A 23,925-nucleotide genomic window follows, 5' to 3' on the forward strand; every position below is an offset into this window, starting at 1 on the left:
GATGTGCCATTTCTTTTGTTGACAGTTTTTTTATAAAAATGTTTATGCGAGAAATTTTTATATTTTATTATATATTATATTACACTTTTATATTATTATTATTTTATATTATTGCTACTTTATGCTATTATTATTTCATATTATTAATATTTTATATTACTATTTCATGTTATTATTATTTTATATTACTATTATTTTATATTGTTATTATTATTTGTGTGATTTCGGTTCTTGTGTTGCAGTACACTCGAATAGTGCTTTGATCCTTTCTTTCTTCTTTCTTTCTTTTTTCTGTCTATTCATCATTATTTTATATTATTGTTATTTCAAATTATTATTATTTTATATTCTTATTACTTTATACTATTAATATTCCATATTGTTATTATTTCATATTACTATAATTCCATTATTACTATTATTTCATATTATTATCATTTTATATTATCATTCAGTCGTATATTAAAAACGCGGAACAAGGAGAGCGAGCGCCACGAGTTCCAGCGAGAAAGGAAGCGCGACGTGGCAGTGGGCGGGACGCCGGCTGCATTGGCCCCGCCCGCCCTACTCGTTCGCTGTACTCGCTCTCCGATTGGTCCGCCTTTCTCCATCGATAACTCGTGAACGGAAGCTCCGGTGAAATTTTCGCAAAGGAAAAGTTGCTCGAAATCGTCCGATGAATCGTTGTTCGCCATTCAATCCCGACATTTATGAACGTTGAAATTCGCAAGGGTTAGCGAGATAACGGAAATTAAACGAGATCGTGCAGAGTTCTATTTTTTCTATATATTCTTTATTATTACAGCTTAGCTTGCCGCGATGCAGTAATCGTATTTGTTTAACAGACCCTACGCAGTCGACCCAGGATTATACTGCGTCCCGACTCTACCGCTGACTATAGTGTTGTTTACGCACGGGATATTGTTTACGTTCACTAACTTTGTCCTCTGTTACAGCGTTCCCTCCACTACAATCCTGATCCCGGATCGTTTTCAATTCTCCGACCCCGAGAGATGTATACCATATGCCATATGTGTGTGCGTGTGTATATATATATATATATATATATATATATATATATATATATATATAATTTTCGATTTATATATATATATTTATAAGATATTTATAAATGTGTGTACATAATTCGACTGCTCGATTCGTCGAAGAGTACTTAACATTTCAACGTTTCAACAACCATTAACGACCTGCTGAACGCTCGTCGACGTTTCCTATCGTCCTGTACCGTAATTAGAATTTACTGATGTGCAGGATGCTACATTCGTTATAAGGACATTTTCGGATCATGGACGCCGCGTCGACGAACCCGCGGATCGATCTATCGAGAATCCCTGGCCGGTTGGTCACGGTACTTCGGAGATATACTTAGATCAGTTCGCCCGGCGATTTTCCACACCACGTCACGTATCAAAATTTCCCTAACGGCGTCGTGTAGAAAACTGTGCGAACCGTGGCAGACGATCGCGGTTACATTTTCCCGCGACGATCTCGAATCGATGATCGCGAATTTCAGATTTCGATTCGGAGATTCGAAATCAGTGGTTTTCAATCCGATGATTTTAAGTCGATGATTTGAATTCCGTGATTTGAAATCGATGATTTTGTATCGATGATTTTGAATCAATGATTTTGAATCGATGATTTGAAATGGATGATTTCAAATTTATGATTTGAAATCGATGATTTGAAATGAATGATTTCAAGTTGATGATTTCAAAACGATGATTTCAAATCGATGATTTCAAATCAATGATTTCAAGTTGATGATTTCAAATCGATGATTTCAAGTTGATTTCAAATCAATGATTTCAAGTTGATGATTTCAAATCGATGATTTCAAGTTGATTTCAAATCGATGATTTCAAGTTGATGATTTCAAATCGATGATTTCAAGTTGATGATTTCAAATCGATGATTTCAAGTTGATGATTTCAAATCGATTGTTTCAAATCGATGATTTCAAATCGAAGATTTCATAGCGCTGATTTCGAATTTCAGTTGACGAATCGAAATTTTTAAATCGATGATTTCAGATCGATGATTTCATATCGATGACTTCACATCGATGATTTCACATCAACGATTTCACATCGATGATTTCACATCGACGATTTCACATCGATGATTTCGCATCGACGACTTCGCATCGACGATTCCACATCAATGACTTTATATCGATGACTTCATATCGATGATTTCATATCGTTGATTTCGCTTGCCACCGGAAAACCAGGCCCTTCTCGACAGACCCACCGCGAGACCATTCCACCGTCCGTCTCCGTCGCTGTCGCGCCACGTCACTCGCGGCTATCCCCCCTCCTCCGAGGCTCCAGCAACGACCCGCGTACGGGGCGGAGGCGGGATCGCGCGGCGCCCGCAACAGTTTGTATCATATACAACGCGTCTTATCCACCTTAATAATAATCCGATAGCTTTCACATGAATAACCATTACATTATACCAGACCCGATAATCCACTGATGATCTTTAACGGCTAAACGGAGACAAATAGAACTCGCATTTTACGCAATTACTTTAACACCTTGTCCGATTGCCTGTCGTCATAACGCGGCGGATAGATTAAACATGGGTAAATGACGTCGCACGCTCCGATAGATCGTCGATCGTCCCGCGAATAGATTTTCGCGGTCCGTCGACGATCCCGTCGGGTGCGCCCCAAGCTGGGCAAAAAATCGGGCGAAACGTATCCGCGAATCGACCGGCGGACGACCGATCGGAACCGATCTCTCGGACGCTGCGCCACGATCAACTCGTTGGCTCTTCGTTGTTCCATCGATTCGTATTGTAATCGGTGCGCCGCTGGTTGCAGACGATCGTATCCGTTAGCCCCCGGGCTACAGAGTCGATCAGCGTCCGTTGCAGATCCGTCGGGTATCTCGCGAGTTCCGCCGGAGCGCGGCTAAGCGGGCTGACAGCGCTGGTCTGGTGTACCCGCGCCGCGAGCAGAACATCGAATCAACGCTAACGCTACTCTCTCACACACTTGTCTCGATCGAGGGGGCGCGGTCGCTCCGCTCGTGAATAACCATATATTGTCGTACAATTGATACCGAATAACATCGCCGATCGCATCGAAAGTTACTTTTCCGCGTGTAGTTTTACTCCATTCCCGCTGCTTATTGATATTATCATTATTATTATTATTATTATTATTATTAATATTATTATTATTAATACTATTATTATTGTTATTATTATTGTTATTATTATTATTATTACATGTCTGCGCTCGGAGCACCGGACCGCACGCCGCCGCGTCCCATCGCGTTTACATAACAGTTACAGCATCCCGAGCAATTTACAATTAATTAGACCTGAAAACTAACCACTCGAAACGCGCTGCGCTCTGGAACGATAGGCTCTCTCCGTTTCGTTCGCTCAAGGTCACCGCGGCGGGTGATCCGATAGCGATAGTCTGCTACGACAGCGATAGCAATACGTACAATGTGTGTACAATGATAAATTTGTCTGGTGTACCTGCGGATACGTGCGTGATTATAGTACATGTGGCTAGCACTCATTGAAATCAAGGAGGTAACGTATGGTTACATAGAGCCTAAACTTACTAGCCTAGCGTGGACCCGCCCGAGTGTCTCGGGACGATCCGTGCCACGATCCACGTGCAACAGTCCGGTCTGTGAAATAGGTCCGATCGGTAATGCGCCGACTTAAACGGTCACCGACAACCACCGTCTCCGTGTCCAGCAGGCGGCGTCACCAGGAACCGGCCGCAGAGGGCGCCGTCTCGAATCGAAGTCCGAGCGCTCACTGGACACACGGTGGGGACGCAGCGTCGTCCGACTCGTCGCGCGCCGCCGTCCATTGGCGCGGTGAGTCATCGCTCGAGCCGCGCGACGCGCTTCCCCCACCGCCATGCGTCCACGGCGCGCTCCCGCTACTCGGGCGTTCCTCGGCGCGACATTCACGGGCGATGGCGCCGTGCGGACGCGGTGCGCGAACAAGCGGTGGGCTGACCGTGCTACTGCCGCACTGAGCATTCACTTCTGCGGGCCCCCGCGAGAGGCGCCTTCCGCCGGTGCTCGCCGACGCATTCGCTCTACAACGGCGCTGCTGCGGCAGCGTCACCGTAGCGGCTACCGAGCGATAGATACTCTCGCACTATTTCCAGAGTCTCGCAGAGCACCAAGCGGACCACGTCGAAAGTAAACGATTAGGGTCGCAGAAGTGGGAATAAGGTCGACCGACCTCTCGTTCTCGCACCGAGGGCGCAGGAAATGAGAGGAGCGGACGGGCGCCCCGTCGCGCTACGGCCAACTACTGGCAACAGGCGGCGCTGCTTGCAGCCGAGTCGGCGCGCTCCCAGCTCGGATCAAGGCTGCTTCGCGTTCGTGCCGATCCTTCCCGATTCGTTGTAATCAGATCGATTTGGTGTTTGCGTTTCGCAACCGTGACGTCGTCCGGGCGGATCGGTGTTCGGGGTGGATTTGAGGAAAAGAGAAAGAGTGGGAGAAAAGGATCGACGGAAGGGGGAGCAACGAGGCACTAAATCGGCTGGCGCCGCGCGGGCCGGGATCACCGGCTCGGCTGGCCCCGGGACCGGACTGCCGCGGATCGATGGATCCCAGCGGTCCACGCGATAGGACCCTAACATGGTTTTCCTTCTTGGTCGAATATGGGTGGAAATCAGTTTCCTGTTTCGCAACGGGTGTGTACGTGCCATCTACAAGTCGTTCCGCGGCTTCGACGCACGCTATTCACGGTGAATCGTGGCCAATGACGCGGTAATACGCAACACAGGGGATCTAGATTGATTAAGATTGATCCTTAACGCTACGGGGAACAAGCCGGCGACGAACGCCGCGGTTTTTTGGGAGGGGATAGGGACGAGAGAAGGGGAAGGGACATGGATCGGGCGCTTGTATGCGCTAAAGGTACGCGCAGTGGTACGTTCTCCGAGATAGTTGACTAGAATGCAATTTTCGTGGCGTGCCGCGTGGCCCAATGACGTTCGAGCGCACAGCTTGACGCGTCGAAGCTCGAATCTTCGACATTATTCAATGTTTACGAAATTCCCGAGAATTTCGGCAACCGTTTTTCCTTTGGGAGAAAGCGCCACCCCGCGTCGTTCCGACGAAATCATACGTTACAGACGTAAACACGATTTTGGAGTATACGAGGAGGTATTGACGGCTCTGCTCACTACATCACACGGGCACTAGAACAAATGATTGAGGATCCGAACGGTTTCGCCGATAACAAACGTTCCAGCCTTCCTGACCGAGCGGTTCGCGTGTCTCGTTCGTTCGAGCCGCGTCGAGTCGTCGGCCCCCACGCGACCGTCCCTCGTCGCGCATCCTATTGGATGACGGAACGCGTAGGCGTAGCGACGCCCCTCGCGACGGACGGTCGCGCGAGCCGTCGACTCCGGTCCGATTCCGAGTCCTTAAGGCTCCTCAGAGGAAACCTGCCACCATCACTGGCCCACTGTTCGATGGGCCGAGACCCGCCGTCGACTCATCCCGGACCCAGCTGCCCTTTCCTAGTTTCTATCCTACCTAGTGCATAAACGCGCACCCCTGAGATATTCGGTAACCATAAACCGCGTCTACGTGTCAGTGCAGATCGGACCAGTTCTGCTCTCAGCGAGTCCGTCGGGGTGCGTCCGCACCGACCGCTCTCGGATCCTAAACGACGACTTATTCCTCGGCGCCCAACCCCCCACCACTCTGCCGCTGGAGCAGAGCTCGGAGGCATACGCAGCGTACACGCGCCCATAACACAACTTCCGTCTCACTCTCCGCGCCGTGGCGTCAGCTCCGATTCTGCCGGACCTTCGTTCTCGTGGACTCCCCCCACTCGGGCTGCGGCACTGTCCGCTGCCTCGCGGACCACCGTCGAACCGGGATTGTCTACGAAACTGGCGACTGCGCGAAAGTGATCCCACGATCGAACCACCGACGCGTTACCCGGATCGGTTGCCGTTTACCGGGGGGGCCCGTACTCGTCCCGTGAAATGAACCTGAACGTCTTCGTTACCAGCCGATGTTTTGATGCCTGGACGGTGCACGTGTTCACGTTGTTTTAAAAAAGTATAAACAATAGGACCCTCGTGGCCGAGCGCGCAGCGATTGCGGCGTTACGAAGAGGGTGCGTGCGTCGGAGACAGATGGGGGTGAGATCGGTGACAAGAAGGGCACTTAAGTTGTCGTCAAGGCACATCGATAACTAAACGGTCGGACGTACTGTTAACCTCGTTGAACTCCCGAAACCCGGCTCGTTTTCGAAGTTGCAACCAACACAGGCGAATCAAAGCTACGCGCCCGGTCGAGCCTCGACCGGCGCAAAATTGTGCAAACTGGGCAGGCCCGGGGCTGCCCTGGTGCATGTGGGACCGTACTGGGCCGCTGGCCCCGACTCTGACGTTCGGAGATACTTGCTACCAATCACCGGGCCGCTGGGAGGCGGCTAAAAAGAGTGTGGTGGGGTTGTATTGGAATGCTTGAAACGGTAACAGAAGCGTCTCAGTCGCGGTGGTGGGGGCAGCGACCACTGCGTCCCTTGTTACAGCAGGGCTCTGTCGAACTTTTCGACTCGTTTCAGTGGCTCGCTTCTGGCTCTGCCGATTCTAGGAACTGGGGATTTTGAAGTAGGGTCCGGGGGTGCGGAGTGAATCGTCTGATATCGGCACCCCTGTTGCACTAATCGCCAGTCCTTAGTCTAGGCAAATTCAGAGAAAGGGACTTTTCAAACGAACGTCCAAGTTCGGATTCAATTGCGAACGCTTGAGAGTGCACTACTGTAACTAGAAGAACTTGCGGGTTTGTGAGAGTCGACTGACTTTAGCGGTGGAGCGGGAGTCGTTTGACTCAAGCGCTGGAGCGGGAGTCAACTGACTGGAGCGTTGGAGTGGGGGTCGTCTGACTCGACTGCTGGAGCGGGAATCGACCGACTGGAGCGTTGGAGTGGGGGTCAACCGATTGGAGCGTTGGATTGGGTGACGTCTGACTCGAGCGTTGGAGTGCGAGTCGACTGACTCAGGCGTTGGAGCGGGAGTCGACCGACTGGAGCGTTGGAGAAGGAGGCGTCTGACTTAAGCGTTGGAGCGGGAGTCGACCAACTGGAGCGTTGGAGCGGGAGTCGATCGACTGGAGCGTTGGAGTGGGAGTCGACCGACTGGAGCATTGGAGTGGGAGGCGTCTGACTCGAGCGTTGGAACGGGAGTCGACTGACTCGAGCGTTGGAGGGGGAGTCGACTGGCTCGAGCATTGAATTGAGAGTCGACCGACTCGAGCATAGGGGGCAGCACCAGGGTCCCAGGCCTGTAATAGAGGATGGATTAAGTTCAACATCTTTGCATCTGCATACCGTTCGGCTATTCCACTCTACAGCCTGTTGCCCGCGTAGCAATCGAATCGGAAATAATGCCGGAATGGACAGGCAGGCTATTCCGCTTGCAGTCCTACACGTTCTATCGCATCTCCGTCTAACCAACATAAATCACCGTCGAAACGGTCGTCGTGCCGACGTCTACAAAACCGAAGGGTACCGTCGGTTCGGATGGTTCCTTAATCGGCGAGCAAACGTACGGAACAGTGGAAGGAATCTGTTCCGGTCCCGACTGGTTCGAAGCTGACGCCACGCCGTCTATTTTCGTCGTACTTACGATCAGCCCTTACGCTAATGTGAATTGAGATCATTTGGATGAAAGAGCTTTCTTCGTGCCGATCTGTCGATCTTCCATATCGGCCTTCTCCGAGCACCGTTACCAAAGAAGCGAATCGCAAACGCATCTACGGCGAGCCTGACAGCCTAGTCTTTTATTCATATATATTATATATGTTACAAATGTTATATATCATATATTATATATATTATAAATGTTATATATCATATATTATATATATTATAAATGTTATATATCATATATTATATATATTATAAATGTTATATATCATATATTATATATATTATAAATGTTATATATCATATATTATATATATTGTAAATGTTACATAGCATATATTATATATACTATAAATGTTATATATCATATATATTATATATATATATATATATATATATATATATATATATATATATATATACATATACATATGCATATACATCTATATTTGCAGATCATCGAGCGTTCTCGGTTTTGCATCGAAATTTGCGCGAGCGCAAACAGTAGAATGCCCATTGTATGTATATCATTTTCCCCTTTCTCCCGCTGTTCCCTTCAACCGTCGTTAATTTTTTTTCATCTTCTTCCCCTTCTCATCTCTCGCACGAACACCGAGTCACTGCAAATCTCCACCGCCCTCGTCCTCCCCGTGCCTAGTTCACGAGCCCGTCACTTATTCTCGTTCGCCCTCGCCGTTCCTATAATCTCTCCCACCTTTTTTTTGTGTTTATCACATTTTTGATTTATCCCCACCGCTGGTAATCATTGATCTTAAACATCTACGGACGAACGAACGCCCCCTTCGTTTTCCGTGAATCTTCCGCGCCCGGAGTCTCCCCCACCTCCCACACCCTCCGGGAGGAGGGGGGAGGGGGAATTTTCGCGAGACGTGAAAATCTTTGGAAAAGGAAAACGGTTCGTTTCATGGTATTTTAAAAAACGTTACGGTCGTTTCACCACGTTAATTTTAATTGGAATCCCCGGGACAGTTTTCAACATCGAGATGCTCGCGATTGTACGATATGACCAAAGAAATTTTTGACCCATATTTATATATATGTAAATATATATATTTATCCAAATCGTCTCGGCGATCGCCGGCCGGATTATCAATAATTTTCTGTGTTTGCCGAAAATTTATAATTTTGATTCGTCATTAGTTAAAGATCACCTGCGATGGCCGGCGAGCCACGGAATAATTTCGCCCCCCCCCCCCCCCCCTCCACCACGAGTCCGTTTCGTCCAAACCGTTTTGCCGTTTGCTCGCATGCACGATGTCAAATTACTGTCCGCCGTCGAAAGCTTAATGACTATTTGTGCGCTTAAGATAACAAGGACGCGCGCCGTTGCCGAATGTTCTCCGTTACGGCCCGCGGTCCCGTCTCTAGCCGAAATGTTCAAGTATAATGCCCGAATCTCCTCGTATTTGTTTGTTACTCCTCGATCATGTCGCATGACGTCGGTTCACAAATATTTTAACAATTTTACAAATATTTTCTCAGCCGCAAGACTTTTAAACCCGCCCGCACGTTAATTTCCACAAACGCCGCTCGCTCCGGATCCCCTCCCCGCCGCTCTCGTGTCCCCCCACCACTCGCGCTGTTCCCCCGCTCGCCGCTCTCGTGTCTCCCCGCCACTCGCGCCGTTCCCCCGCTCGCCGCCCTAACCTCCCGCCCAGCGCCGCTCCCACACCGAATCTCTCCCTCTCTCCCACTCTACCTCTTGCCGTCTTCCCGTTCTCCGTCGTCTGCTGCGTTTTCCTTTCTTTTTTTTAGACAATGCTCTATAAATCGAAAAAGTTAAGCCTAAAAATGGTGGATCGCCGGAAGTAAAGTCGGATGAGGAGATGACAGGGGCCTATGGTACTGTTTACTGCTTTTTGTTTTTGTTGTTTTCTTCTTTCTTTTTTTTATTGTTATTATCACTTCCTGCATTGTTTAGTCGAAAAACCAAGCGCGGCGTTCCCGTAAAACCGAGACGTGAGAGCAATGTATATACGTGTGTCTGTTTTTTGTGTTGTTCTGTTTTGTTTTGGTTTGGATTGTTTTGTTTTGTCTGTCACGTGTGCGCAGAACGGATACGTCGATGGTAACGAAAACCATAACATTGACGCTCGGACGAAAAAAGAAACAAATAAAAACGAGAAACTGAAGCACGTTATTTTGTCGTTTTTCTTTTCCTTTCGTTTCAACCTGAGAATCGCTCTTAGCCACTATTTAAATGCTGAATACACATCGAATACATAGAACCTACATAGTACTTTTTTCCCCCACCTTTCATTTTAATATACATGAACGACCACGACTTTTATTTTATTTTATTTTATTTTACTTTTTGTCACCTTCATTTTAAACCCCCTTGGTAATCCTTCATTCCCTCCTTTTTTTTCCCTGTTCCGGTTTTACCAATCTACCCCCTCCCCCCCCGCCCCCCAGAGTATCGAAACACGCAGCGAATTTAGAACTCATAGATTAAATACCAAGGAGAACCGAACGATTAATAATGATAAATCACTGTGACGCGCTGGAAATGAAAGAAATTTTTTTGGTCGAACCGTGTCGAACGAGAAAATCGTCGGCCCGAACGTGGCCCGAAATCCGGTCAATAATCGCATGGTGTACAGGGTTAATGGACGAATCGTTTGATCGGTGAACGTATGGTTTAACGAGTTATTGTTTATGTTTCTTTTTTTTTATACACGTCGCCGTGGACCGTTAGCGAAATTTACATCGTCGCGCCCCGTGCGGGGGCGCTTCAGCGTCGTTCGGTCGCGCTCGGTGATCTGCAAATACACTTACGCATATCCATATCTATATCCATATATATATATATTTATATCTAGGCGTCGCGGCCGCCGTCGGCGACATAAGCTAATCTAAATCAGGCCAGCCCAATAGAATCGATAGAATATCATAATCAACGGAACCTGTCAATAGAGAATCTCAGCAACAGCAACAGATCGTTTGCATAGGTTATGTAACGGAATCGTTGTTGGACCGTCTCTATGTCTTCGCGCAACTTAACGGATAATGCTCGACGGAGATCCCTCCTTTGCGCCCGGCGATTACGCTCGAACGGATTTACATGTCGCCGAAGATCCCGGCGAACGTCTTTCGGAGGTTCTTCATGGTGTCCTCGGAGTCCTCGTTCTGCGTCTGACTGCCCTGCCGGTGGAACGGTATTCTAGACGGCGGCGGGTCCTCCGGCCGGCGGCCGACCGAGGGGGCGCTGCTCACCGTGCTCGATTGCGAGGCTGCGTGGTAAACATCGTTTTGCGATATTAGTTTCGTCCCAAAAAGTTCCTGAAGTCATTTCAAGCAACTTTTTCCTTTGCGAAAATGTTCTACGAGGCTCCGTTTACGAGTTATTCGCAAAAAACGCGGACCAATTAGAGAGCGAGGGCGGAGCGTGGACGAGCGGGGCGTGGCGCAGCAGGTTTTTCGTTGATAACTAGTAAACGGAACATCGGAGAAAAAATTTGTAAAGGAGAAAGTTGTTTCGAATGACCCCGGGAACCCCAATTTTCGGGTTTCGAGACATTTTTGGGACACCCTGTATATTAATTGGTATATAGTAATTTCTCTCTAAATGACGCCGAGTTGGAATTGTAACCGAGAAGTATGAGAATCTAAGTAATGATTCTTCGAGCCTCGCGGCTCGCCATTATACAGGGTGTCCGAAAATTATTGTACAAGCGAGAAAAGAGGTTCCTGAGGTTATTTGAAGCATCCTTTTCCTTTACAAAACTTTTCGCCGAGGTTTCGTTTACGAATTATTAACGAAAAACAGTAACTAATCGGAGAGCTAGCGCGGCTGGCTCGCCGTCCTCTCGGCCAGTGCCGCGACGCGCCGGTCGTGTGACGCAGCGGCGGCGGTCGCGTAGGCGGGGCGTCAGCCGTACGCGGTCTCTCATTGGTCACGGTTTTTCGTGAATAACTCGTAAACGAAGCATCGGAGAAAATTTTGGTAAAGGAAAAAGTTGCTCCAAATGACATCGGGAACCATTTCCGAATTCGATTTCCTATTTATAAATTGGGAATGACTGGTTAATCCTTGTATAAATTGCGAATCGAGCCAGAAAACTATAAAACCCCGGGTGACCATGACATCGTCCTTGAAAACGCACAAACCTTGAGAATCTCGACGCTGTAGTTGATGGTGGCTGTCCGCGGTGGTGGTCTCAGCGGGCATAGCAGTTGTTGAGGACACGGATCCCAAGCTCCCTATGCTCGCCATGGATCCTATGCTCCCGTGCGAGCCCAATGGCACAGGTGGTGGGGCGGTGCGATCTTCAACGGGACTCGTCGCCTGGCTGGTGCCAGTTATCGACCCTCTGGACGCCGTCTTCGTCAACACGCTCGGTGGTCGGCAGCATACCTGCAACGGTCGTGCGATTATCAACGTACAAAGTGGTCCAATTGCGAACGGATTCCAGTCTTCGTGAGTCCAAAATCGAGACTCCGACGTTGCAGTAGTTCCAGGATACCTAACCTAAAATACTGGACCATGTTCGAGCGAATTTTTCTGTGAAAAAAATTTTGCTTGAAGTGACAAAAGATAATAAAACGAAGCTTCTCAATTTTTTATGATATTTGACCTTTTGATCTTGTAATCCTTTGCCCACTGAGGAGAGCTTTGAGATGACCTATCGATGACGGGGATATGTGTTTGTTCGTAAAATAAATTTGCGATGATTTAACAGTAATTTTAAATTATTTTACGAGACAAAAATTTGTTAGCTTGACGGCACCCTAATTAACTATAGTCTTGTTAAATAGATAATGAAAATAACAATTCATTTGAAAGATCGTACAAAAATCTTTTGCAAACAATTGCAATTGTTGCAAAAATTTTTTTACTCACTGTAAAGGTTATATAAACTAGTCTGTCTAATAGCTCGAAAGAATTGCATGGGTCGCCGACAGTGTTGCCAGCTTTAGGGACTTTTCTGTTGACCTAGGGACTTCTAGCCTTTTAAAAAAATACTTTACAAAAAATTATTAACGTGCTTAGGTCAAAAATTATCAGTTTGAAAGTCATGATTATTGTTGTGATCTTAGTCCAGTGTTGCCACATCTACGGACTTGTAACCTCGTCCATAAAGTTCTAACCTTGTTTACAGACTTTTAACCTCGTCTGTGAATTTTAATCTAAATTGACAACGCGGCAAAAACATTTATTCGTTTACCCAGTTTTTCTTCCTTCTATTTTTATTAGCGCAACATGCGCACTTGCCACGTGTGCAAAGAGAAATCCTTATCTACGCGAGAACCGTTCGCACTATTTACGAAATCCGATTCACGGAATTCCGCGAACCGTTGAGCTCTCCCCGCTGCGGTCTCACGAAGCCGGCAGAACGGCAACACTGGCCGGCGAGTCTCCCGAATCGCGGCGACCGCTGCGTGACCGTAAAGGCCCTTTTACCTGCATCTTCGCTGTAACGAGGTCCGCGATGTGCCGGCGATCTTCCTCCTGCGTGTCGCCCATTAACGACAAAGCGCTGTCGTTCACCTCGATGATGTACTCGCGGCCGTCCTTCCCGACCAGCAGCTCGATCGCGCATATGTCCAATCCGCCGAACAACTGGGCCACGTGATCGATCCATGTACGGTGTCGCTCGCTGACGGCTAATTGCTCCAACATCGCCGAGCCCGTGTTCGACTTCCAGTTTCCGCTTATGCTCTTCCGCCTATGAGATTGAACCGGCAGTGACAACACCGCTATTACTACTATTACATTATTATTGTATATATTATATATTATTATACCATAATTATTGAAATATATTATTATATATTACATACTATAATTATTGTAATATATTTTTATTATTATATGTTATATACTATAATTATTATAATATATTATTGTTATATGTTACTACAACTATTATAATATATTATTATTATTATATGTTAATATAACCATTATAATATATTATTATAAATATTGTAATATATTACTATAATTATTACAATATATTATTGTAATTATTATGATATACTAGCATAATTATTATAATATATTACAATAATTACAGTATACTATTATATGTTACTATAACCATTATAACATATTATTATAAATATTGTAATATATTACTATAATTATTGTGATATATTAGTATAATTATTATAATATATTATTATAATTATAGTAATATATTATTATTATTATATATTATATACTATATTATTATAATTATTACAACATATTACTATAATTATTATAATATATTACCATAATTATTATAATATTAGATAGAACGGGACCGTCCGAAAGGGCAAAGGCGAGCAGGTGCGCATCGATCATGCCCCCGTCGCTTATGATCGCGGCCTGACACGCCTGTAGCTGCACATATTCAATTGTTGATGCCGGGGCGAGCCGCACGACGGTTGTTATTCATTTCGGATCAGACTCGACCCACCCGCTGTCTCCGGCTCTCCCGTCCACCTACCGGTCGGGCGGGCGGGCGACATTGTTGCCCGAGCCGAGCTATTGCTAAACAACCGCCGTTGTGGGACGAAGCGACTTCGCGGCGACAGAAAAATTTCTAACCTCGATACCGCTCTGTGTAGACCGATGAATTTTCCGCGAAGACAACCGTGAGGTTACGACAAAGGGAACGAGAAATTTTATAACCTTTATCGCGTTCTCGATCTCGGGCGTTATTTTTAGGTTAGGTTGGTCGTTCTTTGTTTTAAAACGTTCTCGGCTTGTATAGCTCACGCGGGCCTAACCTAGATCTAATGCGGACGTGAGCAAGTTCTAATAGTGATTTAGTGTAGGATTTAATGCGGACGTGGCTGTGCTTTAATACTGATTTAGTCTGGATTTAATGTATTCGTAATCGAATTTTAATGCTGATCTAGTCTAGATTTAATCCTATTTTAAACAAATTGATCTAGACATGATTAGTTTCAATCTAACCTTAATTTGCATTTAATCTAGACATAAGCAAGCTTTGAGACTAATTTAGTCTAGATTTAATCCTGTTTTAACCTAATTATTTCAAACTTAGCCATTTTCAATTTAACCTTAACTTGCATTTAATCTAGACATAAGCAAGCTTTAAGACTAATTTAGTCTAGATTTAATTCTGTTTTAACCTAACTAATTCAGGCCTAGCCATTTTCAATCTAACTATAATTTGCATTTAATCTAGACATAAGCAAGCTTTAAGACTGATTTAGTCTAGATTTAATCATGTCTTAACCAAATTAATCCAAATTTAAACAGTTTCAATATAATCTTAACTTGCATTTAATCTAGACATAAGCAGGCTTTAAGACTGATTTAGTCTAGATTTAATCCTGTTTTAACCAAATTTATCCGGCCCTAGCCATTTTCAATTTAATCTTAATTTTCATTTAATCTAGACATAAGCAAGCTTTAATACTAATTTAGTCTAGATTTAGTCCTGTTTTAACCTAACTAAACTAGGCCTAGCCAGTTTCAATCTAACCTCAATTTGATTTAATCCAGACATAATCAAGCCTTAATCCTGTCTTAACCAAATTAACCTAGACCTAAGCAGTTTCAATTTAACCTTAATTTGCATTTAATCCAGACCTAGCGCAATCTACAGAGCGTCCCAAAAATGTCGCGCAATTTTGAAATGAGAGATTTCTGAGAATATTTGTAGTAACTTCTTCCTTTGCGAAAATCTTCTACGACGCTTTGTTTACGAGTTATTAAAGAAAAACTCTGACCAATAAGAGATTGCGTACGACTAACATCCCGCCCTCGCGACTACTGCCGCTGTGTCAGACGGCCGGCGCGACGCGGCATTGGCCGCAGGGGCGGAGCGCCGGGCGCACTCGCTCTCCGATTGGTCAGTGTTCTGCGTTAATAACTCGTAAACGAAGCGACGTAGAACATTTTCGTAAAGGAAAAAGTTACTTCAAATGATCTCGGGAATACTTATTTCCGCATTGCGAGACATTTTTGGGACACCCTGCGTATGGCATCATTTCGAGCTACTTTTGTGCATCTAAAACAGCTTTAACGAGTCTGTAATAAATTACGTAACTAATTTACACGGAACTTCCTAAAATAATATTTCTCAAAATCACGAATTATAATTATAGAATCATAAATGCTCTCGATTATGTTTCTCAGTCCCTGCTGACTTTAACCATCGTTCAAAAACACAAATATATTACAAAAAAAACCAAAGATATTAAAATGACGAGTTAATCTCATATTGCAATACAACTAATTATTCACAATACTAATTAGATGCAATACAACTAATGATACAACTAATTTACTTGCGCAACGAAGATAAATATTAAAAAGTCGAGTTAATCAGGTTACAAAATAGAATTATTTAATTCTACAGCGACACGTATTTCTCTCCCGGTCCCGCGACTTAACCGAAACGAATTATCGATCGCTATCGAATCGTTTCGCCGCACTGTCGCGCAACGTTGCAACTTCGTTCGCGGCTCGCGTTTTCCCGCAAATCATCGTCGCCGCGGCGGCCGGTTATTTCAGCCAGCGGGACGTATACACGTCCCGGGCGACACTCACATGAACGCTTTGTAGTTATTGCCTATCTTCTGCACGTGGACGTCGTACTTAGTGTCGACGTACGGCTCCGCCGTGGAATAGGTGTTCGCCAGTGCGGCCAGCGACGCGAGATCCAGAAACTCCTGATTCGTCTCGGCGCGGGCCTTCCCCACTCCGCCGTGGGCGTGGCCGAGCTTCACCACCACCGGGTAACGAGACGCACTCACCTGCGAAAGAAGACGACACGAGAATATAATTGACGCGTCGGGCACGATTACGAGACCGCCACGGCTCTCCCGGCTCATGGGCCGCGCCGCGGAGCCTTTAAAAGCCTAGCGACGATCGATCAAGAGCTACGGGATCGCCGTTCCCGCGGTATTATTAGACCGGATGTTTTCGTGCCGCTGAAAACGATTCCCAGAGATATCCGCTGGAAATTGTTTTCTGGGACGACACGAGCACTCGACAAATTCCGATATCACGCGATTTTCCAGCCCCTTGTGATGGTCTGACGAAAAAATGCTTCCTGTCAAAGTTAATCGGTATTTTACCGACGAGAACTTGCAGTTGTTTAAATTTATAAAGGAACTGATTTTCGATGAAAAATCAAGGTCACCGTGGTATTTTTAAACGAAACTAGGCTATTTTGACCTAGTATTATTGTAGACGACGACGAGACGAATTCAACGACCTGCCACACGATGACCTTCGGGTGACCTTGAAGGAATATAATTGTCACAATATTTGGTTTTTCTAGAAATGTTTATTCTGGAAAATTTCTCGAAATTGAACAAATTAAAGAAGAAATCCTAGGTGTTTCGTAACAATCCCACAGCTATTTTCGCGCACGATTTACGCGTGCCAGCGTGTAACAGCGACGGGGCGAACAACAATAACGGTGAGAATTCTGCATTCCATTCGGAGATCGACGGAAACCAGTCTACCGATGGGACGCCTACGGCGGTACCCGGCCGGTCTTCGATGATCGAAGACCATTAACCGACATCTGTGAATGAAGATCAAAGTCTGCCGATACGCAGGCGGTTGATTAAGCAGTCTACGATATTCGCGTGGGCCGCGAATGATTATTACACGCCGATACCGCTGTCCTGTGTCATTGTGGTCCGCGAGTGACTCTGCTAGCTGCCTTCAAAACGTGTCTACACCAATCTCAATTATTACATATATTTACTATATATACATATATATACACACAATACATATATATTTAATATTATTGGATTATAATATTATTTAATAAATATATATACATAAATAATATAATATATATTAATTATTATATAGTATATATATAATAATTATATATATATATATTTATTATATATTCTATGAAATAACTAGTATATATAATTAATGTAACAATTAAATTTGTTGTGAATATTAAAAATCTTTGTGAATCTGTTGTGAATATTAATATTCCGACATATATTTTAATATATGCAATAATATATATTATATGTATTGTATATAATATATATAATAAGAAAAATATATATATTATGTTTATATTTATTATTAAATAACATTATAATTTACTAATATTAAATTATATATATGTATGTATGTATGTATGTATATATATATAATATATTCTATGAAATAACTAATATATGTAATTAATGTAACAATTGAATTTGTTGTGAATATTAAAAATCTTTGTGAATCTGTTGTGAATATTAATATTCCGACATTTGGCTACAATTCTATTGTTAAAATATATAATTCAATACCATCCAATGGCGACCTCGATTTTAAACAATTTTCTTAATTAATTAAAATAAACAATTTTATCGCACGGATCATTGTTAAAACTTTGTGTACCTGTCTTTAGGACCAGCAGGTCAAAAGGTCACGAATATCAAGGTCACGATCCAAGATCGGCAACACATAAAAGTCGATAATCTTGTTAATCATAATGTTTAACAATTGTTTTCAACTTCATAATAAAAATCAATATCGTCAATCGCTTAATTCACCGGAAACTCCGCTGTCTCCATTGTTGCGCGGAAGTTAGGGGAGTTTCGACGTCGGTGAACGAATTGTCGCCGTTGGGCGTGGTTTTTCTCCGAGATTTTTCCTTTCGTGGAGAAAAAGAAAATGTTGCACGACGGTCCGTAATCTCCATCTGTCACGTGTTTCATCCAGTCCCGCGGTAATCGAGCGAAGAAAAGAGGGTGGGACAGCATGAGATGCTCTCACCGGCGCGTCCCGTTAGCACAGATAACGGCGGCGGCGGCGGCGGCGGTATCCTCGTTGATAGAAAGAAGCCTACCGTGACTAAGTGGTTGATATTGCCTTTAATCCCCCGGCTAGTCTCGGCCGCATCCTGCGCATTTTTTCCTATCCGCTCCCGGAATGTAAAACGCGCCCGTGTCACCTGTCTGTTTACCTGCGACGCGTGAACACTCGCGGAATCGGATAAGAGAGCGAGCGAGCAGAGTCTGTCTAGCTCGTCTGTATTCCGATCGATACTGATTAGGGTAGTACTTCGCTTTAACGATTTCAATCGCTCTGAATGATGTTATCAAAGCAGTCATTTAATACAATTATTGTTTGTGCTATTGTTCTGGGGTCTTAGCTTTGGAGACGTTCGTGGCGAAGATATCGTTACTTAATTTGGACCTAACCTATACTTACTTAACCTAGAATTAGTCTAGAACTAATCTAGAATTAATTTACAACTAACCCAGGCTTAACCTAGGCTCAACTCAGACCTAAGTCAAACTTCTATTGCTTTTTAGACTACCGAAATCTTTAGTAAAAGATGAAAGATTTCGAAAATATTTTCAAGGGAAACCGAAATAGGACCTAACTCAGACCTAACCTAGACTGACACTAGACATCAGTATCCAGCAGACTCATCAATTGTTCTCCTTCAAGGGAATCTTTAATATTGTTTTCATACTGTTTGAAATTACAGCTAATCGTTTTTATCGTAAATGCATGAAATCCGCAATCTAATTCTAAGTATATAGGTCTCCTAAATAATAATTAAGTCCCAATCGAGTTTCAGATTAGGTCTCAGTCTGCTCTCAGTGCACCAAAGAATTTCAGTTCGCCTTCAACTGCGCGATCCAGTGATCATATCGAGTTTCTTAAAAAATTGCACATTATCATGTCGATAACGACAGTGATCTATTGTACCTAAACCACATTCGTCGTTCCACCCTCCCCCCACCGCTTCCTCGAATTCACTCCAGAACGTCACGAAAAGTACACGTGCTGCAAAAATATGTACCCTCGCGTCCTCTGCATCGACACCACAGTTCCTCAGCCAGTTTGCAACATATGTAACACGGTTTTCTACACGATGTCTCACAATGAGTCTATTTGTAGTGCTTTGTTGACGAGCTATTGCATCTATACCCTATTCGTCATTTCGCCGTCGCCAAATTCGCGTCTAGCATCGGCGAAGTAATAAAAGTACCGCAGAAGTAAATATTTCCACATCTACCACGTTACCTCCAAAGATTGCCACGTTGCCAGTTTGCAACGTGGTTTCACGCGATCTCCTACGCGATATTTTACGGTCGAATTTATTTAGAGCCATTCGTGGAAAAAGGAACGACATCACGTATTTTATGGCATATAATAGCGTTACGCTATTAAATCTATACCGCATTTGTCGTTTCACTCTCCCTTAAAATAAATTCTGAATAGAAATGAAACAACAAAATCTGCTGAAATCTGTATTTCTTTGTTCTCTATCAGTTTGTCGACTGCAAAACGCGTACATTATATGGCAAAATATATAAAATATTTATGCATTTATAATATATATTATAATATATTATATAATGTATAATGTTATAAGTGCATAAATATTTTATATATTTTTGCCATATAATCTATGGGTTTTGCAGTCGATGACCTGATAATATATATATTAATTAATATATAATACATTATGAATTATAGAATATTATATTATTAATTATTTATATAATATACATATATATTTAATATTATATAAATAAACTTGACATAACCTTGATATAACCGTATCGAACAGCCCAACACGTGCATCGACCCCGAAGAACCAAAGCCAGCTCCGCAACATAGTTGCACGCGATTTTCCGCCAGGATGTCTTACAATGGCGTTTATTTAGAGCCCGGCCGTAGGAAAAGGAAGTGGCTGTTTAATGGATTGGCCGGCGTTGGGTTCGCGTCCGCCTAGCCGTAGTCGGCCGGGACAGTTCGGAGGCAGTGCTCAAACGGCGCGTCGATGCACGTGCCGCGCGCGGCACGTGGGTGTCGCGAAACTGCATCCCTGAGCACCGCTGCGCGCGCGCGCTGCCCCTGCCTCCCCTCCCGCCCCCCGGCTGGCTCTACCGGCGCAGCTGTCGGACACCAACGACGGGGATCAACGGCGAGGGACACGGAGATAAATCATTTATCGTGCCCCGGGGGGAGTTTCGTGGACTCCAAGGGCAGACAGGGGAAGGGGAGGGGTGTCACCTTCAATTTCGTTTTCTGCGGCGCAGTAAAAATATAATGCGCCGCGTTTCACGCGGACGGAAACCGAACGTTTCAAACCGTCCACGTGGACGACGTCTGTGTCCGCCGGCGTAACGAACTAGCGAGTTTCGGTTACACGGGGATCATCGGTTACACGAACAGCCGTCGATGGTTCCTCGGCCGTTGAACCCGGGCCGGGTGCTTTCGAATTGGAAAGCGGCGATCGGGAAATTTCTGCTCGGAATTTCATTCGGTATTTTCATTCGGAATTTTATTTGGTATTTTATTGGGAAGATTATTCGGAATTTTATTCGGAATTTTACTCGGAATTTTACTCGGAATTTTATTCGAAATTTTATTCGAAATTTTATTCCGTATTTTATTCGGAATTTTATTCGAAATTTTATTCGAAATTTTATTCGGTATTTTATTCGGAATTTTACTCGGAATTTTATTCGAAATTTTATTCGAAATTTTATTCCGTATTTTATTCGGAATTTTATTCGAAATTTTATTCGAAATTTTATTCGGTATTTTATTCGGAATTTTACTCGGAATTTTATTCGAAATTCAGTCGCGGAAATACACGGTAATCGATGATCTAACGCGAAGCACATACGAAAGTGAAGTCAAGAAAGAAATCTGCATTATCGACAATTATTATCTCTCCCAATTATCTCCCGACAATTTCAGTTGATCGGACAAAATCATTTCATCTCGCTCGGTTTAAAAGTCCATCTGGATTCCGTGTACACGTGTAATCCATTCGTTGCATCAATCGCAATAAAGTGCAATGTTTCTTACCATGTACAGTCACATTGTAAAAAGTTCCACGGTGCTGTTTCTCTCGAGCAAGGTTATATTTTTTTAGTTTAGGGTATCCGGCCGAAGGGTGATTTGAGCGACACTGTGCCAGAAGGACTTTCTAACGAGTCGCAGTATTTGTCGTGGCGCAAACGTGTTTTCATTGGCATAAAAATATATATTCACCTCATCAGCGAATTCTAGGCGTCAGGCTACCCTTAATCGCAACCGGTCGGCAACTTTTCCGTCGCCGCGATAGAAAACCAGAAATCAATAATCACCGACCGGGCGACGGAGAAACCGTGCATCCGTGAAATTTTCGAGGTTGGAAGCGTCGACGACCGTTTCGAGAAATATTCGATATATTCGATTCCGGGGAAAAAAGTTTGTTGACATTCGGCGAGAACGATTTGAAAAAACTCTAAATAATATTTCCAACGTTCTGCTACGATTGTGTTTGCTTTCACGTTCGCCGTGCACGATTAGTTTCTCGCCCAATGTCTGCGGTTAGCTCCGCGTTCGGTCCACGTGGTTCCGGGCTCCGTAGAAATTCCCCAGAAGCCATAACCTCGCGTTCGTGATATATCGAATTTTCCCAACGGCTTATCTGCCGATGAGTGTACCGTCGTAATAACGTCGTTCCTGTGAAACTCTATATCGGCGTGGAACGTTTTAGACGTTGGAATGCCTAACGAGATCCACGTATGCTAAAATTTACGTGTTCGCCGGGCGCAACTTTAAACGGATAGGTTTCTCGCTATGTCAGCAACGTTCGAGCTGCTACGGCCTCCGGAATTCCTGGGATTCCGTCGATCTGAGTGATCCGTGTACGTGCACCGACCAGCGAAGAAAATCGGAACGTTGGTAAATTTTGACCCGCGTAAATACTCACGGAACTATAATTAAGTTAAAGCGAAAGCAATGTGGACGCAAGTCTTTAAATAACGAAAATAAATATTTGAATATATAAATGTATAAATGTATAAATATATAAAGGTGTGAATATATAAATATATAAATGTATAAATACATAAATATGTAAATGTATAAATGTATAAATATATAAATACGTAACTATGTAAATATATAAATATGTATATATGTAAATATCTAAATATGTAAATATGTAAATACCTAAATATCTAAATATTATATTATACATATATTATAATTATATACATAAGTATAGTGTGAATAATGAAAGTGTGAATAAATAAAATAAAAAAAAATTAAATTATTAAGTGTGAATAATGAAATAACGTGAACTGATATCGGTATGAAATAAATAAATTAATATAAATAGAAATAAATTGGCGTGGACGTTATTGATCATGGCACAGATAGTATGACAGATGATGTTGTAGTACTGCACAGAGAAAGTACTGACGCCAGACACGGCCCCATCGCAGGAAGCCGATCGTCAACGCATTAAAATTGCGGTGGCTATCTCTGACGCTCTCCGCCAGATGGCTATCTCTCCCGCTGCTACCCGATCCGTCATCCATTTGTATATAAGCCGTCGTCAACCGTACTTACGGTATCTCCTAAGTCAAAGTCCGCTAGATGGTGGACGAGGCATCTCTGCAGGGTTTGCTAAGAAATACTAACGAGACTTTTAGTAGGGTCTGCTAGGTACTGATGGTCAGTCATAACTAGTAGGATCTGCTGGAGTATTGATAAGTCCTTTAAAGATGTTTTCTAGGGTCTTCTGAATGTAATGAGTCCTGTAGAAGGGTTTGCTTTTATGGTACTTGTGAACCTTGAATCCAGCAGGGTTTGATAAAATACTGATGAATCTTTCACTTGACCCTGCTAAATATTGATGAATTATCTACTAGAGCCTGCTAAATATTGATGAATACTCTTCTGGGCCTAGATAAATATTGATGAATCTTCTACTAGAGCCTGCTAAATATTGATGAATGCACTACTAGAGCCTGCTAAATATTGATGAATTATCCACTAGACACTGCTAAATATTGATGAATCTTCTTCTAAATCCTGCTAATTATTGATGAATACACTCCTAGACCTAGATAAATATTGATGAATTATCTACTAGAGCCAGCTGAATATTGATGAATCCTCTAATAGAGCCGGCTAAATATTGATGAATCCTCTTTTAGACCCAGCTAAATATTGACAAGTCCTTCACTAAATCCTGCTAAATGCTGACAAGTCTCGTAGAAGGGACTGCTAAGATACCTTCAAGTCCTCTATCAGTATCAATTACACATTGCAAACGAAGTCCCCTATCAGGCCCAGCAAGAAGTACCCTTCCCACTGCACCAACAGTCTCTAATGGTCCACGAACTCGCCAAGAACTTCGCCAAGAAACCCACCGTATCAATGAAACGTGAATCTCTTCCAGGTGAAATACGTGCAAGATACATCAGAAAAAGGCCAACATCCGATATTGTACCTCTTGCCGCTCCGTTCGG

At 43.8% G+C, this 23,925-nt stretch overlaps 1 protein-coding gene across 5 annotated transcripts in view; it reads right to left on the bottom strand.

Annotated features, from left to right (window-relative positions):
* Window positions 1-771: 771 nt before the first annotated feature.
* The window catches only part of Syn (synapsin), a 103,667-nt gene continuing 80,513 nt past the window's right edge, over window positions 772-23,925 (bottom strand). For 4 of the 5 annotated variants that reach the window (XM_033479333.2, XM_033479335.2, XM_076526260.1 and 1 more), the window contains exons 7-10: window positions 16,223-16,428; window positions 13,112-13,376; window positions 11,818-12,064; window positions 772-10,940 (exon numbers count right to left, since the gene is read on the bottom strand). In XM_033479333.2, the coding sequence (XP_033335224.2) occupies window positions 10,768-10,940; window positions 11,818-12,064; window positions 13,112-13,376; window positions 16,223-16,428 (891 nt within the window). In that variant the 3' untranslated portion in view covers window positions 772-10,767. The remainder of the gene's footprint in view (window positions 10,941-11,817; window positions 12,065-13,111; window positions 13,377-16,222; window positions 16,429-23,925) is intronic. The other variant, XR_013034786.1, reaches the window with a different exon arrangement.

The sequence above is a fragment of the Megalopta genalis genome, chromosome 14 (genome assembly GCF_051020955.1).
Source record: "Megalopta genalis isolate 19385.01 chromosome 14, iyMegGena1_principal, whole genome shotgun sequence".
Classification (NCBI taxonomy): domain Eukaryota; kingdom Metazoa; phylum Arthropoda; class Insecta; order Hymenoptera; family Halictidae; genus Megalopta; species Megalopta genalis.